The sequence below is a fragment of the Monodelphis domestica genome, chromosome 7 (assembly GCF_027887165.1).
Source record: "Monodelphis domestica isolate mMonDom1 chromosome 7, mMonDom1.pri, whole genome shotgun sequence".
Taxonomy (NCBI): Eukaryota; Metazoa; Chordata; class Mammalia; order Didelphimorphia; family Didelphidae; genus Monodelphis; species Monodelphis domestica.
Window position 1 is genome coordinate 198,094,651 of NC_077233.1, and position 14,482 is coordinate 198,109,132.

The 14,482-nt window shown below is 35.6% G+C and overlaps 1 protein-coding gene across 8 annotated transcripts in view; it reads right to left on the reverse strand.

The window, feature by feature from the left end:
* Nucleotides 1-14,482, reverse strand: part of TRPM3 (transient receptor potential cation channel subfamily M member 3) — a 722,593-nt gene that overhangs the window by 363,995 nt on the left and 344,116 nt on the right. For 6 of the 8 annotated variants that reach the window (XM_056804169.1, XM_056804172.1, XM_056804170.1 and 3 more), the window contains exon 2: nt 768-847. In XM_056804169.1, coding sequence (XP_056660147.1) covers nt 768-847 — 80 coding nt within the window. Of the gene's footprint in view, nt 1-767; nt 848-10,049; nt 10,150-14,482 lie in introns of those variants that run through there. The other 2 variants (XM_056804174.1, XM_056804173.1) reach the window with 1 other exon arrangement.

The window sequence follows — 14,482 nt, forward strand, 5'->3', positions numbered from 1 at the left end:
CATCCATCTAATTCCTCTTAATATCACATAGTAAAAAATGAAATATTTTAACATGCACATTTAAAATGAGGTATCTTACTCATATGTGACTCACAGGCTATCTTGTTTGTCTCTTCCAAACTGACATTCACTGCCAAATATCTAATACTGAGAAAAAAAATCCACAGGCCTAGAACATCTTGCAGAGAAAATGAGAGAATCATTCATGAGATACTCAAAAGAAAACAACAGCACAACACAGTCCTATCATTCTGAAAATGCCATGGGCTGTACATCTGGGAAACATATTCCCCGACAATATATGTTACTGGACCCTAAATGACATCTTGACCTCACTTCTTCCTATGTGGCTACATGAAATTAGAGATGATATTCAAAATGGGCTGGAAGGAAATGCTGATTGGGATATTTGTCAATAAAGTCCCCTTTAGTTCAGCAGAACACTGGTTAAATTTATTTTAATTTCTTTTTTGGTAGGGAGAAATAGGCCTCATGATGAGAAAAGATCTCCTATATTCATACATACTTGTTAATGCCTTCCTGGAAGGTAGAATAGTTGATCTTCTGAATAGGCTTTCAGGGTATAGCTGACATGTACTATGTTGAAGGTTTAGATGAAATCCATTCAGAGAGGTCCAACTAAAAACCTATCTTTAATTTGCCAGTGGTTCCCTTTTACATTTTACAAAGCAGCCATTATCTTTGTAGTCACACTTCCATAATTATAATTTCAATTTCTGGACAGGAATAGAGGGAAGTAAGATTACCTATGGGGGTCTTTGGTGCTGGGTATGATGTGAACACATTCTCGCTTATAAAATGCTCTTTCTATCCAGGACTTCTGAGCCTAAAAAGAAAAGATTGAAAAACAAAATTGATCAACACTTTGATTAGGAAACAATCTTATGAAATAAAATAAAACAGAAGTACCTCATAAATATAAAGAGAATATCAATTATCTTGAATATAAACCCTCAAACAACAAGCCAATTAGTATTGTTGAAAATTGTTTAGCATATTTTTCTGACATGAATCAAAATATCATTTAAAAAATTTAATATGCCATACAAAATCTCAAAATAACCTAAACTATAAAAGTTAAAAAAAACCAGTTACATCCAGTTTTTTTCTGATCACAAATAATAATCATAGTTTTTAGTTAACTGGTTTTTCCTTTCTCTGTGAATGCCACTGATTAGAAATTATAACTGATATACAAATAAAGAATGATGAAAAAGCATTTAACACATACTTTCTCTCTCAAACCCTGTGCTAAATGCTATGTATTCAAACAGAAAAAAAAGAGATGGTCCTTGTTCTTTTATTCCAGCTCACACTCTAATTGGGGAATAAACATATAAAGGAAGGTTCAACTGTAGGGTAGAGGGCAAAGCCTCTTTAGATGGTCCCTCTCTTTGGCTTTGTCCAGATTATGCTTCATATCTGAAATACATTCACCACTCATTTGTGCCTCAGAAAATCTTCCTTCAAGACTCAACTCAACTGCCACTTCTTACACAAGGCTCATACTGATGTGTCCCCCTTGCTAGTGTACTCTGAAACTACTTTTTATTTTGTTGGTATTTATATGTATATGTTATTTGCTCTTCTTTCTAACAGAATAGAAGCTCTTTGAAGGCAGGACTATTTCATTTTAGTCTTTGTACTCAGTACCTAGACATGTAAAATAATGTGTCCAGTCAACTATTGCCAAGAAAATGAATGCATACATATACCCATGTTTACCATGCAGAGATACATACTTGATTTTATTAATCTTCAAAACAATCTCGTGAGTTGGTAGGGCTAATATCATCATCTCCATTTTCCTGAGTTTAAGGAAAGTTTAGCGACTTACATAAGGTCACATAATAAACTCATGATTTAGCCGGGACATGAACCCAGGTTTTCCTACTATTCACATTAACCTATGATAAATTCAAAGATTCTTTGAAGGGCAAAAAATGATCTCATGGTCCTCACCCAGTGGCAGTGTTTGGGTGCATAGAGAAATATGTATAACACTACCTCACATAAAATAAGGAATACCCAGAAGCAGGAGCAAATACAAAATGAAAAGCCCAGGGCTCAAATGGACAATGTCTCATGTCAGGTCCTTCTGATAGGCGGAGGAAAGAGTGGCTGGGGAATGCACCATCAGCCAAGTCTAATTGATCGTAACAATTTCTCTGACAGATAAATAAGTAGTACTTGAATTGAGAGGGAAAAAATGAAGTAAGGAAGTCTATGAAATGTTTTATATCTTAGAATATGGAGGAATACTGGTTTTTCCATCCAAAGGTACAGATTTATTATGCAAAGCCAATCAATACTTGCATAATGCTTTTAATGCCTTCCCATGGGATAAGAACTAATGTCCCACATAACTAAAAATTGCAGTTCTTAAGTGGTCTTTATTCAGATTACTTACTTTGTATATGCCCTTTAGACCATATTAAGGTTCCTGAGAGTTAAATAACATGGGAACTACATGCCAACTGTATAATCTATTTCTGGACAGTATATTCATCTGAACTTTACCTTGAAAAATAGTCACTCATAAAATCCCATTTCATAGATATACATTGCCACAGACATTCATCAGGTAATGCTTGATTATTTGGGAATAGAGGCCCTAATGTAAACACCACAAAAATGTTATCTGTTATCAACCCATTATGACCTAGTACAAATGTTTAAGATGATTTCTACACACCTGGAGTAAAAAGGTTCACGAGAAATGACAAATTACTTTATTTCTCCTATGTAAAATGAAGCTGTTAAGAGTGGATGGGCTCTAAGTTCTCGTCTAGATCTAAAATCTATGATGACAAAATGTCCCATGCCTTTCCCACAGAATTGTTGTAAGTATTAAATGAAAAACATACAAAAACTCTTTGAAAAGTGAGAAGTCCTATGAAGATGCAAGAAAGATATCATAATGATTTTAAACACTACAAAAACCAGAGGAGGTTGTCCACCAACTACTCTGTTGATGGGGCACTAAATTCATAAGGAGATTTCAATGAATAAGTAATCTATGGAAAGAACTCTGGTCAGTTTCTTTAGTCACTTAGCATCTACCTAGTGTATTAACCTATCTCAGAAAGGCTTCAAAAGGCATTAAGATTAGCTAATGACCTAAATCTAACATTTGCAGTACTACCAGTAAGGAAGATGTGGTGTCTAGGATGCTTCCTGCTGACAAGGGAATAATCAGAAATCTTCCTGGGTACAAGGATGGGGTGCCTTGTGCAGAGCAATTAGAAGTCTGCCCCTTCTGTCCTCCCCCCTCTACATGGATAAATTAGCAAATACAGATGGTTTGATAAGAGGTAGGAATGTTACACCTAAAATGATTTGTAGGTGTTGTAGATCACTTAAGAGTTATAAAACCTGAGAGTCTGAGGACAAATTTGATTAACAAGCAAGTTTTGAAAAGCTATTACTCCTTCCATTTTCCTGAGATTAAAGTAAGTTTAGTGACATAATAAATGGTAAACCTGGGACAAGAACCCAACTTTTCCTACTATTCACATTAACCTATGATAAATTCAAAATATTTCTTTGAAGGGCAGAAAATCTTCTCACTGTACTTACCCATAGAAAGAGTTTGGGTACATAGAGCAATATGCATAACGCCTCGCAGAAAATAAGAAAAATCCAGAAGCAGGAGTGGATACCAAATGGAAAGCCCAGGGCTCAAATGGACAATGTTTCATGTCAGGTCCTTCTGATAGGCTGAGGAAAGAGTGGCTGGGGAATGCACCATCAGCCAAGTCTAATTGACCATAACAATTTTTCTGACAGCTAAATAACTAGTGCTTGAATTGAGAGGGAAAAAATGAAGTAGGGAAGTGTATGAAAGGTTTTCTTTTATATAATATGGAGGAGGACTGGTTTTTCCATCCAAAGGCACAGATTTAATATACAAAGTCAATTAATACTTGCATAATGCTTATTACCTTCCTATGGGATAAGATCCAACCTCCCACATAACTAAGAATTACACAACTTAAGTGGTCTTTATTGGGATTAATTACTTTGTATGTGCCCTTTAAATCATATTAAAGTTCCTGAGAATAAATAACATGGGAACTACAAGCCAATAGTACAATCTATTCCCGGACACTGTTTCTCCCAACTTTACTTCAAAAAATATTAAATTAGAAGCTCCTTAAAAACCCTACTTTAAAGATTTCTTATTACAGACACCCAGCAAGCAAAGTTTTATTATTTGGAAATAGAAACCCTAATGCACTGCCAAATTTTATCTGTTATCAACCCATTATGACCTTATATAAATGACCAAGCTGATTTCTATATACTCAAAGTAAATAGCTGATATGTTTGCTTTACCCATCTTAGGGTTCATGTGGCTTTGATACTTTAAGGGAATCCATTGAAAGCCTGGCCAAAATGACCATATTGGCTAAATGATGGCTTTGCTTGATCTTCCTACAACAAAGATTTATATTCAAATTTCCTTCTGACTAGAATTATTCTTAGGGCTCATAAAGCTGAAAACAACATTTACTTTTAAAGCTATAGGAAAACACATTTAAAAGTCGCTGACTTTGAGGAATTTTAAGGAGCACAAAAGTAGCCTTAACCAGTAAACTATAATAATAGAATTTAGTGGTGACAGACATGAAAAGAGAAGCCATCATTTTTTTACCTTAATGACTTTTATGACAAAGTTAATAATCCACTCACACAGAAAAGTAAATATTCATTATTCTTTTTGTGAGCTGGATATTTTAATTATCTTATAGATTTAGAGGATATAGGGAAGCCCTACATGTTTGCAATATAGAAATAAACTCAATTAAATGTAAACAACCTTTATCTTGGCAATTAGCTTTTAAAATTAAACTATTCAGAGGCCATGATTTTTTTTCTAGATCCTGAAATCTTTTACTGATAATATCTGCTGGCAGAAATAAAGTAAAATTTTCCTCATTGGTCATATGAAACCCATTTCTTTCTGTACCTCAGGGAGCAGGAAAGACAGTGTATATTTTCCTTTTAAATAATTCTGTTTTCAGCAGTAAGGTAAATGGCAAAGGTTGAATCTAGGGAGAAATAGGTAAAACTTTCTATGGAGTGGTGAATGGCAGTGTGGGCAAACACCAAAGGAAAGAGAGAAAAGAAAACTGCCAGATGAAGAATGCTCCTATTCTCTCATCTCTGACACAGACTTCGATTCTAGTCTGGCTCTGACGGTATCATCTTTGGGTCGGGTGAATTGTGAATTTCCACTGTGGTACTTCACCTTAATGGAGGCAAGGCTTCACTAGTTCTATCCTAGCCCCAGATCTTTAACAGTTAGAAGGACGTCTAGAGGGGATCTAATTAAGGGCAACACCATTTAGGCCTGCCTCATAGTGACCTTCAAATCTGAAATGAACCAAAAAGATTAGGGTAATTCAGGTTTATATCTAATTAACATTCATTCACTTCTCCTTACTCTTCACTGAATTCCATCTCTCAAATGAACAGTCACAAAACTGAACTATGAGAGGCAAATCTGACTTAGAGAATTATTACATTTGAACCACATCGAAAGAGGACTTTTCTCTAAACTGTCACTTACAAAGGGTAATTCAGACAAGACTATATCTGTGAAAACTAGATGGTATAGTGGATAGAGTACTGGGCCTGGAGTGTCACAGAGGCTGCCACATAAGAAAAGTGCTAGGCTGAAGAGTGTGTGAATCTTATCATCTTGATGGGGGAGGGGCCAGAGGAGATTAGAATCTTGGAGGAGCAGAAGATTCTGGCTGGAAGAGCAATTGGTCGGTCTCTCAGTTGGAAGAAGCAGAAGAGAGAAGGCTCAATAAGACCTTCTCCTGAGGGTTACCCACTTTTTCCTGCATGTGACTGGAAATCCTTCCCCCCAAAATTTCCCATTTGAAGAGACTCACTGAAGAGAAACTTGAGAAAAGGCATTTTGAATCTCTGTCAGACTTTACTTCAGCTCCTGTTATCCTGGGTCTGAACTGTGGCCAAGGGGCCAAACCCAGCGTCAGTCAACCTGACTTTCTCTCAGGGGGCTAAGGTTGTCAAAGCCTGAGTTCCCCCCAAACTCAAGGAGGGAGGGAAAAGGGTTTAGATAGAGACAGGGACACCCTTTTCCCCATTTTCCTTTCCCATTCTTTCCCCTGCCAGTTATTCCTTTGTATTACCCTGATTAAGTTGACATTAAAGTAGTTATTTTTTTCCCAAGTGGTGAATCAAGTGTGAGTGAACAGATCAAGGGGAGGGACATCTTCCTAAGAAGAAATCATTTGGTCTCAAGTAGTGGAGAGGGGACAAGAGGGACAAGAGTAAATCTGGGAAAGCAGCTATAGCTAAGGAGGGAAGATAGAAGGGGGAAATCTTCAAACACCCTCTCCTCTCTCTGAGCCAACCCTAAACATGAGCTGTCCTCTCCTAGATCCTGTTCCCTTTACCATCATCAAACCTTTTCTCCATTACACCTGCTGTTTCCCCATGAACCCCACTTTAAGAAGGGAGGTCTCCACTCTTTTTCTGTCTCTCTCTCTATACAGAAATACCAAACCATCTCTTGATTACAGGAATCAGGAACAGCTGAGTTCAAATACTGCCTTATAAACTTACTAGCTATTTGATTCTGGGCAAGTCACTTAATCTCTGTCTGTCTCAGTTTCCTCATATGTAATATGGAAGTAATAATAGCACCTACTTCTGAATGTTGTCACAAAAATAAAATGAGATAATAGTTGTTAAGTTCTACAAACTTTAAATCACCATATAAACACTAGCCATTTTCCTCTTCTATTCTTCCTCCTCTTCTTCCTCCTCCTTCTCCCATGAACTCTTCTCCTTCTATTCCAACTGCTACTGTACAATTGTCTGAGGATCTCTAGTGAAGTAGAACTCACAGCCTTTGCAGCTAGTTCATTACACTCCTGGGCAATTCTATTTATTACCAAGTTCCTCCCATAAATTAAGTAAAAGATCTCTCCCCATCTTTCAACTAATACTTTTATATCTTTCTTCAGAGACCAGAGTTGATTAAGACTAATTTCTCTTTGACACAACACTGCTTAAAAAACAAACAAACAAAATCTTACCTTACCTCATAAGAATTAATACTGTATATTGGTTCCAAGGCAGAAGAGAAGGAAGGGCTAGAAAATGAGGCTTGTGACTTGCTCAGGGTCACAAAACTAGGAAGTATCTGAAGCCAGACTGTGATATTACTTTAAATACCTGAAGATATCTAACCATATATCCCTATCTGATTTTTCTCTTCTGTGTCCTAAATATTCCTAGTTCCTTTAAGCAGTTCCCATGCAGCATGGTATCAAGAGATCCCTCTCCCCTCAATTTAGCCTCCTTCCTTTGGATGTCCTCTAGAGTGTCAATGAAATATGGTGGCCAGAAGTGAATTAAGTATTCCTGATTTACAAAGACCAGACCAGAATGCAATGTTTCATAACCAATATAGCAAGTAGACCAGTTTGCCTGGAATGAAAAACATTTGTATTCAATTTGGTCCTTTGTATTTTAATGTTACCTTCCCTTTTCTGAACCATACTCTTCTATTAAAGTATTCTCTTCCTTTCTCTTTAAAGTTAAACTATAGCATTAGGACAGTTATAGATTTTTTTTTTAAAGAGAGGGAAGAGAAAAAAAAGGAGCCATGAGAAAGAAGATGAAAAAGAACTTCTGAAAATCATGAAGGTATCTGGAAAATTAGTTAAATATAAATGGTTTTTATAACTTTGAGAACTCCATAGTACTAGGGAAATTGGCTTACATTTTTCAAAAGTTTTAGAATTAACTTTTTCATTAGATCTGATGACAATATTGAAAACTCTTGATGTTTTAATAAAAATAATTTGTAAAGTTACCACCTCCTAAGAGTTATATCTCCTGATATGTGAGTTACAAGTCAAAAATAAATTAACTTTCAGTTTGGCAGTTTCATCAATTAAGCATTATCTAGGATTTTAGAGAGTGTGTAATCCATCCTCTAGCCTTATAGCTGAGGAAATTGAGTTCCTGATGTTACACAGATAGTAAGTTACAGAATCATAAGTGAATCTGGAGCCCATGCCTACAAATTTTAATTTTGGTACTGATGATGCCAAGACAGCATTTCAGAGACTTAAAGCAATTTTACCATTAGCCTCCTAGATTTGCAATAAGATTTAGAATTTACTTTTGATTAGTTTACTATTAAAGTACTAGCCATTCATGTTTCAGGATTAAAGAAGTTTAAAAAAGAGATGGGAAGGAAAACTTATTACCAATCATATTTAATTTTGAGTTTTCTTTAAAAAACTATATATTGGAAAAACCAAGTATAGCACAGAGGTTTTAGATTAGTATTTCCAATGTATAATTTGTTCTGCTAAATGTGCTTTATACACTGTATAAATGCTTCTTTTGTCTTTGTTAAGTAATACAAAAATAGAAATTGTGTTTTGCAAATTATTTCCTAGAAAGGGCATTTTGAGCTATGTCTTTGGTTTACTCTGACCTCTAAACTAATTTTCCTTTCGCATGCTTTAAACCACTATATTTTGAGTTCTATACTAGGATTTAACATCCAAGGAAATGTTGAGGATATCTGTCCCTTCTGCTAAAAAGCATGAAATTGCTTTGACAGGACATATATCAGGATGATTCTCCAATTCTTCCTTGGATGCTAAAGTCTACTTACAGTGTCTCCTTAAACATTGTCTTTTAAAATATTTTTTCAGAAATTTTATGGATATATAAAAATGTTTTCCAAATTTCTTTAGAGAATCAATACTGGGATAACCAGTGTAACTCAAATATTTTTTTTTTCTAAATGTAAGGTTGATCAGAAAACCCAAGGTAAGTTATTTAGCTGCTCTGTGGCTTAGTTTCCTTTGCTGCAAAGAAGAGAAAGTTGGAGGACATCTTGGTGACTCAGCAGATAGAGTACCAGGCTTAGAGTTGGTAGGACCTTGGTTCAAATCTGGCTTCCTGTGTGATCCTGGGCAAGTCAAATAACCCCAATTACCTAGCCCTCAGTACTCTCCAGTTTTGGAAACAATACTTTTATCAATTCTAAGACAGATGGTAAGGGTTAAAAAGAAGAGAGAAGGTTGGACTTCATGATTTCTCAGGTTTCTTCAAACTCTAAATCTATGATTGTCTGAACCCATCAGAAACTATAGTGTTAAGTAATTCAATGTTTTTTTGCATTACAAACAGGTAGAAATATGCATTAAAGGGTAATCTTTTTTTCAGAGGATTTAATAATTAAAGGATTTTTTCTGCATAACAAAACAGACATTTGCTCTTTCAATAAGCAAAAAGAAAAAGAATCCAAATCAGGAAGATCAAATTAGAAGGTAATTTAAAGGTTTGGGTTGCAGTCTATTAGGGAAAGCAGCATGATAGGAAAACTAAAAAGTAGTAAATATGTAATTTTTAACATTCAAAATGTTTCTTTCATTAAGGTGGCTTACTCCTTACATAAGGATATTTAAAATGATCATTGCTAATCACATAAATGCACAATAACTTTTTTTTTTATCTTAGTTTTGGCTTTCATTTGCAGGAGAGACTAGAATCAGGAATTCATTGGGCTATTTTATACTATTTGCCTCAAAATGCAGTGAGGGCATATAAATTACAAAGACATAAGGAATGAAACTCACTATTGGCAAAACTTCTCTCAAGACAACCCCCAAAGTAGAAATCAGCTGCTCAAACTCCACAAAACAAACACTTTATAAAAGACACCAATGAATACTTAGTAAGCAGGATCCCCATCTTTATAACCAGCAGGATGCAAAGTTAAGTGCATGATCATCCCATTTTCAATTTCCTCATTCTGCCACAAATATAGATTTCCTGTCCTAATGAGAAAAACACTAAAGAAGCCAATGGACTAAGTGTACACATTTCTCCTTTGCCTTCCCTTCTTACTCTCTAGATTTTCTTTTTAGTGCCACATTCTGTCCACTAGATACATTAAAATGATACTGAAAAATAGGGGAAAGAAAGGAGGTGGGGGAGGAATACTTAAATATTTTTACCTGAGCAACAAATCTGGGTGATATCAAGGAAGGTCGCAGCAGTTTATGCTGTCCATGTTTTTGCCAGGGCTGGTCATTCGGTTAATAACGGACTTATGACCGCCCACTAAAAATGTCATTCATCACTCCCCCACCCCCACGCCGGCCCCAGCTCTACTCTTCACCCCAAATAAGCAATGAACTTGCGCCCATTAGCTACTTGGAATGTACTGCTCTGGGATTAGCCTCATTAAGAGTTCTATAGACATGCCTTGCAGCCCCCCAAACACTGCTTGATTTGAACATCTAATCTGACGCCAAAAGAAAAACAAATCCCCCTGAGAGTTGGGCTTTAACGGGCACAAGCCCTGACAGGCTCTCCCACTCTCCCCCAACCCTCCCCCCCAGCCCTGTTTTCAGAAAGAAAGCTTGTGAAAGTGTGATAAGGTGTTTGGGTTTCTGAAAGTTCAACTCTGGAAAGTAAATCCTTCAAAAGAAACAGTGTATTAATGCTGGAGGAGACCTGAGCACACAAGTGCCCATTGTTGATCTCCAAAGAATGAATCGAGGGTGTCCTTAAAGAGAAATTGCTCAAAGTCTCAAGTATATTACAGACTCTTCACAAGAACCCAGGCAGAGACAAGTGACTTTAGGCAGCTTCTCCACAATCTCCAAACTGTCAGTAATGGATCGCAGCCCCCTCCCCAACAATCTCAAATGCAGAATTGCAGAACTAGTCTCCCATTTTCTCACAAAAGTGAAAAAAAAATAACGACCCTCTCCCCCTCCTTTGCAGTAGTTTCCCATGGGTTACAAATCAACTGTATTTTGCTGTTTATTCCCTTTTTCCAGGTAAAAGGAACCTGTCTGTCATCCCACAGAAAAGACTTCAAATTATTATCCAAGTGTCATATAAAACAAACAAACAAAAAAAGACATTTGGAAAAAGAAAGCAAATAAAATCACACCCAATTTCAAGAATGATCAAGGAAGGCCACTTTTAAGTTTTGCTTTTGATACTCACTGGCTATGTGACCTTAGCCAAGTCACAATTTCTGACTCTAGACAACTCTTTAGGATGGGGTTCTTAACCATTTTTATGTCATGGATCTCTTTGGCATTCTGATGAAGTCTATGGACTTCTTTAACAAATAAAGTTTTAAATTGCAAAAAATAAAGCACATTGGATTACAAAGGAAATGAAATTTAAGTGAAAATAAAGATCTAAGATTTTTCCCAATAAAGTTTCCCATCAATGCTGTCCTTCCCCCTCAGCCCACCTTTTAAAATCTCATCTGTGGTCCTGAGGAGAAGAGAACCTACTCTAGGAATATAGATTGCATCAAATGTGCTGACTAGCATTAGCAGAGGGAGTTTTCTTGCATGTTTCCCATACCTATGAAATCATTCCATTCTTTCCCCCTATCACATCTCATCCAATCCCCACTAGGTGGTACAGTGTCCTAGAGCACAGGGCCTAGACTCAGGAAGAACCAAGTTGAAATCTAACTTCAGACAAGAACTAACTATGTGACTTTGGGCAAGTCACTTCCCTCTGCTGACTCAATTTCCTCATCTGTAAAATGAGCTGGAGAAGGGCATGGTGAACCATTCTAGTATCTTTGCCTTTACCCCAAATGGGAGCAAAAAGTGTTGGACATGACTGTAAAAAGCTGAACATCAACCAAAGGCTATGTATAGTTCCTTTTTATCCCCTTTAAGACCCTTACCTTCAATCTTAGAATCAATACCATTTATTGGTTCTAAGACAGAAGAGCAGTAAGAGCTAGGCAGTGAGGGTTAAGTGACCTATCAATTTAGAAATAAATCTTTCTCCTTATCTCCAGTTCTGATGAAGGCCTTGAAAGTTATGTGGCAGATAAAGATTTCCATGGAAATTTATTCATCAATGAAAATGGAATTCATGAGCTGGTAAAGAATGGTATATGATCTATATGGCAATACAGCATGTGAATAGGAATAATATTTATTTTTAATGGACTTACTCTGAATGAATGTAAAAGGCAATTATGGATGGCTGAAATTAGAAAATCCATTGTTATGTTTGGCTGCAACTAACAAATATTTTTTACTGAGCTCCTGGCTCAGCAAAATTCTTATTTTTATTTTAAAATTGTATTTTTCCTTTATGAATATCCCTAAAAGTTAGTTTTATAAAACAAGCTAGATATAATGTAACTCCATAATAGATAGTATGCTATTTAAGAAAGTTAGGAGTGAAGAAATTTCTAGGCTCAAAAGAAGTTTTTGAAAGGTAAGTACCAGGGGGTAATGCAAAGGAGAAGAGTTGATTATGTCTAGAAAGAGAGAAAGATGGGATGTGAAATTCAAGAATATGGAGAAAATACATCTCAGAAGTTGTGTATAAGCTTAGATAAGTTTCAGATAAATTTCCCAAAGACCCAATTTTAAATGTCTTCCTTCTTCTCCCTCTTCATGAGTTCATCTACCTTGCTTCTAACAAATAGTAAAAAAAAAAAAAGAAGTTATTTGGATATAGTCTAGATAACAAGTTTTTAACTCTATCCTCTCAATTCAACATTTTTTCCCCACCACAAAGATAAACATTCAGTAAGAAATATTTCTTGAACCTGTAGTTCACTTCATATTGTGAACAAAAATATTGAGACCAAAGGCCCGTGGCTGTTCATTCAAGTGAAACTTAGTTCAAAGCTAAAGTTAACATGTCAGCCATTTCACTTAGCCTCATGTGAAACTGTGAATGATTTTAGGTAATTTTGCATTAGGAGATGAGTAATTAATTCCATAGAGATGTTTCAACCCCTGGGCACACTGTCTTATATGGACCTTTCTTAATTTTTTGTGCAGTATCTATCAAGAAAATTGATAAAATCAGGGCTTCTTGCCAATTATCTGGAATAGTTTAAAGACATGGTGATAGCCTTAATAATACAAAAAAAGAGACCACAAGGGAAATGCAATCAAGAAGATGGTATCATTTTTCACTTATCTTTTTATACAATGGTAGAGCCATTTGATAGTGTAGCCTTGGAGGGCTAGTAGTATAAATAATATTCCCATTTTAAGAAGAGAAAGCTGAAGTTTATAGAGAATGTTACTTGTTTATAGTCACATAGACTATGTATGAGAACTGGGATTTTTTTGGGGGAGGAATCTGATTTTATTTTAGAGATCTGAATCCAGACCTCTTCTGACTTATCTGTAATTAGAGAAAAGTTCCAAAAATATCAAGAATTTCCAATTCAAATAAAACTTGAAGTCAATAAATGACATTTGTTTTTGAAACTTGGAAATTATATTGTTTTACTCTGTGATATCTTTGCATCAACAAGTATATTTAAAAATCTTTTCTCCTCATTACTACATATGGCAGATTGAAAACTTTCTTCAACTTATTTCTATATGTGGTATCATAAAGGAGTTAAAAAGTAATGTAAAGAGCATTGGCCTGGGACTCAATATTGCTTTAGAACTCTGAACAATTTACTTAAGCTTATAAAGGTTTAGTTGCCTTAATCTATAAAATAAAGAATTTAAACAAATTGATCCCTGAATTTCCCTATCAGTTAAAAAAATTTAAGACTCCAGTGGGGTTAACATCTCTCCCTTTCTTTGACATTTAATCAATCCACTGATAAACAAAACAAAGCAAATATACAAGGCCACAATAAAATCAAGGGACATTTGACTCAGGATGTCATAATTGGATATATGTATGTATTAGAGTATTAAAAATTATGACTTAGAAGGTAAAATCATCTTTCTCTAAATCATAGAGGTTGACAGAGATGCTGGTTGAAATAGAACTGAAATAATTAAAATGTAATGGAATTACAGATAAACTAATGTTAAGACTCATTAGGACTACTAATAGACAATAGAGTAATTGAGACAAAGTGACTTCCACTTAAGTGGAAGAAAGGAGAGCCATGTTTAGAGCTTGGAAGTTCTGGGCAGTATGTTGTTGTGAGAAACCTTGGGGTTTGTGAAGAAACAGAATGAGGGATGACCTAGAGAGAGCCTATGTGTTTGAACAGTACCCAATCTTTTGGGAAGCTCTCCAGAATGTCTTGTGGTCCTTCAATGAAAGATTTATGGGAAGACATGAACAAGGGAATTACAAGGTGGGCAGATATGGATGGGCTATAGTTTGTATAATTAGGGCAGTGAGACCAAAAATTGATTCAAATGTAATGGGGAGTTTAAATAAATAGTATTTTATTTTCCCCAATTGCATGGAAAAACAATTTTTAACATTTGCTTTTTAAAATTTTGAGTTCCAAATTTTGTCTTTGTCTCTCTCTCTCTCTTCCCACCTCCCCAAGATGGTAAGCAGTTGATACAGGTTATACTTCTACAGTCATACAAAACATGTTTCCATATTAATCATGCTGTGAAAGAAAACATGGACCAACCCCAAATAAAGGGAAACATATAACTATGAGTTTCAA